Source organism: Nyctereutes procyonoides, unplaced genomic scaffold (genome assembly GCF_905146905.1).
Source record: "Nyctereutes procyonoides isolate TBG_1078 unplaced genomic scaffold, NYPRO_anot_genome, whole genome shotgun sequence".
In the NCBI taxonomy this organism is placed as follows: domain Eukaryota; kingdom Metazoa; phylum Chordata; class Mammalia; order Carnivora; family Canidae; genus Nyctereutes; species Nyctereutes procyonoides.
Window position 1 is genome coordinate 46,822 of NW_026574971.1, and position 4,522 is coordinate 51,343.

The 4,522-nt window shown below is 44.2% G+C and overlaps 1 gene segment (V, D, J or C); it reads right to left on the minus strand.

The window, feature by feature from the left end:
- Window positions 1-2,349: 2,349 nt before the first annotated feature.
- On the minus strand, window positions 2,350-2,891 carry LOC129508359 (immunoglobulin heavy variable 3-23-like). The segment is given in 2 exon segments: window positions 2,350-2,681; window positions 2,783-2,891. Coding segments are annotated over 2 exon segments (378 nt in total).
- Window positions 2,892-4,522: the final 1,631 nt, after the last annotated feature.

The following is a 4,522-nucleotide window of genomic DNA, read 5'->3' on the forward strand; positions in this document are numbered from 1 at the left end:
TGACCTAATTATCATAAAGCTGTTATTCTGGAGCAGGATATAGAACTGGCTTTTGTACATACAGAGGAATACAGAGACTTAGGGCAAATACCAAGTTTAGGGAATTCAATTCCAGTTTGCTGCTCTGATCCATCTCAAATTTTGGGTTTCTCATGTCAGTCCCTTTGACCCTGCCAAATGAGACAGGACTTCTGTTCTGCCCCCAGTTCCGGCAATTTCCATCCCTGAAAGGATCATGTGCATTTGAGAGACTGCCAGCTGCCCACACCATCTATAGCATATCTACCCCAATAGAATGAAGATATAGATTGTGATAATAATATCCCCGCAATTCTTGTCCTTGCGGAGGACGCCCGACCTCCTGCCCAAAACCTGTGTCACATGTTGAGAGGTGCTTTCCTCTCTATGTCACTCATTAGGGACAATATGTGCATGGATCACACATTTCACCATTACTTACTGCAGAATAATATAATAATTTTACAACATACACTCAAGCAGCAACTTAATCCACAGGACTGAGATAAGAGTTGGGAGGGAACTAAATTTAGGTGATTTTGAAATAACATTCCAGAATCCCTGTTTGATCATCAGCATATAGAGTGGAGGGAATTCCCCACACGTTCTTTGCTATAACAGCATTAGGAAGGAGGAGTTAAGATGCTGGATCAGGGTTTCTGAGCTTGTCTCATTCCTGGAACATGATAGGCAGTTATCGAATCATTCTGATCATCCATGAAATCACTCAGAGGTCTGGGAGAACAAAAACTGCAAGTGGACACGTAGAAAATCGACCACCATTTGGACGTAGGAGGTGTGGCTGTTGTCATGGGGAGATATAGCTGTGGTGATGAGGGCAGGAGGGAGGCTGATCCAGAATACTGCATATAGTATTAAAGAGCAGCAGAGAGGAAAATCTGAAATTTTTGATGTCCGCTTCCATGGGGATGTGCTGGCTTGAAGGCGCGTAGGTGGTAAGGAGGGAGGAATCCCAGGATACTAATGGGTCTAAAGAACCGCAGGGTTGTAGGAAGAATGTGTGGCACCGATATGATGCATAGCAACTAAGCACAGGGGCATGGATGGTGGCTGAGGACAGTGAGTCCAGGTGTGGGTTTCCTGCTCTGTTTTGTCATAAGCTGAGTGTTTTCCTGGGACCACGTTGTAAAGGACAAATCAGAGGTGAGTCCCTGTTTAAGTGTTTCTCGGTGATGTCACTGCAGTCCCAGACTCGGTGGATTAAGCAACAGACACTCATTCTCACAGCTCTGGAGTCTGAGTCATCTGAGGTCCAGGTGCAGGCAGATATGGTATCTGGGAGCGCCCACGTCCTACCCCTTCCTTTTCTCGTCAACTCTCATTAGGCCATGGGGCAGTGAGCTTACCCAGGCCTGATGTATAAGGACCCTGGTCCTCTCATGAGGCTGCAACTTCCTGACCTAAGTGCTTCCCTAAGTCCCCACCAACTCCTTCCATCACATGGGTGATAGGTTTCAACACGGGGAAGGTAGAGGTCACAAACACTGGGCTGATATCAGCACCTGAAGGGTCAATGATTTACATCCTGGAAGTGGAAGGCTCCTCCAATTGAGCTCCTCACCCTGAGGATCCTCATATATCCAGTGGAACCTTCTGGTCCCTGTACAATCACACACGTGACCCACAGAATCAGCTGATAACTTGCAGGGGGATACATTCCACTTCATATTCTGGGTGAGTCGTTGGTCCACTTCTATAATATAATTTTTGCCATTTCTATGTGGTCATTCTTCTCATTTTTTAGCATGTCAGGTATTATTTTTTTCATGCATGGATTGTAGATGCCTCCATTTAAAAGCGATATTTATTCATGGGAGACACAGAGAGAGAGAGATAGGCAGAGACACAGGCAGAGGGAGAAGCAGGCACCATGCAGGGAGCTTGATGTGGGACTCGAACTTGGGACTCCAGGATCATGCCCTGAGTTGAAGACATATGCTAAACCACTGCGACAACCAGGGATCCCGGATCCCTCTAACCCTTGAGATACATTGAGATATTTGTACATTTTTCATATTTAGAGAAGTGGTAAATAAGTTTAAGCACCTTTGCCTTCCATGCATATAAAGTAACTGTTTTCCTAAAGAATCTAACTTTTAAAATCAGAAAATGAATAGTTAAGCACAGATTCCTGGTCTAGAGAGGCTCCCTGGGGAAACTGCTCCATGGAGAGGAAGCCCAGACCCCGACAGGAAACCTGCCCAGAACCTCCATCTGCACCTGCTCCTGGGCCTTCAAGATAGAAGTGGTGAGGAGTGTGCACCCCCTGGTGGTCCCGATCCCCTTCCACAGGGAGGTTTGTGTCTGGGCTCACACTGAGGTCGACTCACTGATGTCCCTCGCACAGTAATACACGGCCGTGTCCTCGGCTCTCAGGCTGTTCATCTGCAGATACAGCGTGTTCTTGGCGTTGTCTCTGGAGATGGTGAATCGGCCCTTCACAGCGTCTGCGTACCTTGTGCTACTTCCACCATAGCTAATCCCTGCGACCCACTGCAGCCCCTTCCCTGGAGCCTGGCGGACCCAGTCCATGTCGTTGCTACTGAAGGTGAATCCAGAGGCCACACAGGAGAGTCTCAGGGACCCCCCAGGCTTCACCAGGTCTCCCCCAGACTCCACCAGCTGCACCTCACCCTGGACACCTGCAGACACAAGACATCCTTTTCAGGAAACTGTCCCACACCCTGTTTCTCTCACTCACATCCACTCACCAACTCAGGGTATCTGGTTCTCCATGAATTACCTTTTAAAATAGCGACAAGGAAAACCCAGCTGAGCACAGACTCCATGGTGGTTTGTCTGTGTTGTGCCCTGAGCACTGAATGGGGTCACCTGGGGATCCTGGGGCTGGAGCTCCTCTCCCAGCTGCAGGGTCAGGGCGGGACTTGTTAAATCAGGGGAGGGAGGGCCCTATTTGCATGTCCCCTGACTATATAGTCACCTACCAACTTAGATTCAATTCTTAATAAGTTATATACAAAGATTGCTTCACAACCCCAGATCAGTTTCTTTTGGGTTCACAGGCGATTTATGATGTTCTAATCCATCACGTATTTATCTTTGCATTTATGTTCCTTTTCAAAAGTCTTTCATTAGAAAAGGTCATTTTTAAACAGTATTTTCTGTGCTTAATGAAGTTTAATCATAAATATTTATTTTTGGTACCAGTGTAAAGGTGATTTTTTGTTAATTTTATACAGAAAATTTATTGTTAGTCTGTAGGATTTAACTGTAATGTCTATGTCGATTGTATATCCTCAATTTTCTTTGAGCTCATTAGTTACTTGTAATTGGTTTTTGAAATAATTTTCCTCGTTGACTATGTATATGCAAACAAATTATTTGACTTCCTGTTGACTGATTTTAAAGTCTTTTATTATTGCCTAATTTCAAGGGTAATCTTAGATTTAGGTGCATAAATATTTTCCCTGTTATTTGTCAGATTCTTTAATATTTTGTCGGATCTATAGCAGATCTAGGAGAGCAAATGAATTTCTTTTTGCATTTGGATCAGCTCCCTAGTATATGGTGTGGTGCAGGACCTCATGAAGGACAGGAAGTCTGTTCACAACTTCTGCCCAATTCTGATTGGAGATATACATCTTTGGTGTGTGTTGAGATTGATAAGTTCATTTTAGATTTGAATTCGAGCCTTTAATCTGATAAGACATTTCCAAATATCTTCTCACATTCTCTAGGTGGCCTTTTAGTTACTTTGAGTGATTCCTTTGCTGTGAAAATGCTCTTTCCTTGATGAAGTCGCCATAGTTCATTGTCCTTTGTTTTCCCTTGCCTCTGGAGACACGTCTAGAAGTGGTTGCAGCTGAGGTAGAAAAGGTGCTGCCTGTGTTCTCCTGAGGATTCTGATGGTTTCCTGACTCACATTTAGGTCTTTCATCAACTTTGAGTCCATTGTTGTGAATGATGTAAAACAAGTGTCCACTTTCATCTTCTGCATGTGGCTCTCCAATATTGCCAACGGCATTTATTGAAGAGATTTTTTTGTTTCCATTGGTTAGTCTTTCCTGCTTTGTCAAGATTTTTAGACCATACTATTCTGGGTCCATTTATGTCTTCTTAAAGTTTTCTATTTATCTATAAGTCTGTATTTTTTCCAGCGCCATACTGTCCTGGTGATCACAACGTCGTAATTTACCTTGCAACCAGAATCAGGATGTCTCCAGCTTTGCTTTACTTTTTCAGGATTGCTTTGGCTAGTGGAGGTCTTTGTGATTCCCTAAAGGTTTTTAGATCGTTTGCTCAAGCTCTTATTTTTTACTTTATCCTTCTTAATTAGATCTATGGCAGAGAGTATGACCTCTGGTTCTTTCCTTTGTTGTGAGTGGCATATGCTCCAGGAATTGTATTACTGAGTATTTACTCCAAGCACACAGATGTAGTGATGCAAAGGGCACCTGAACCCCAGTGTTCATAGCAGCAAAGTACACAATAGCCAAACTGTGGAGGGAGACATGATGTCCAC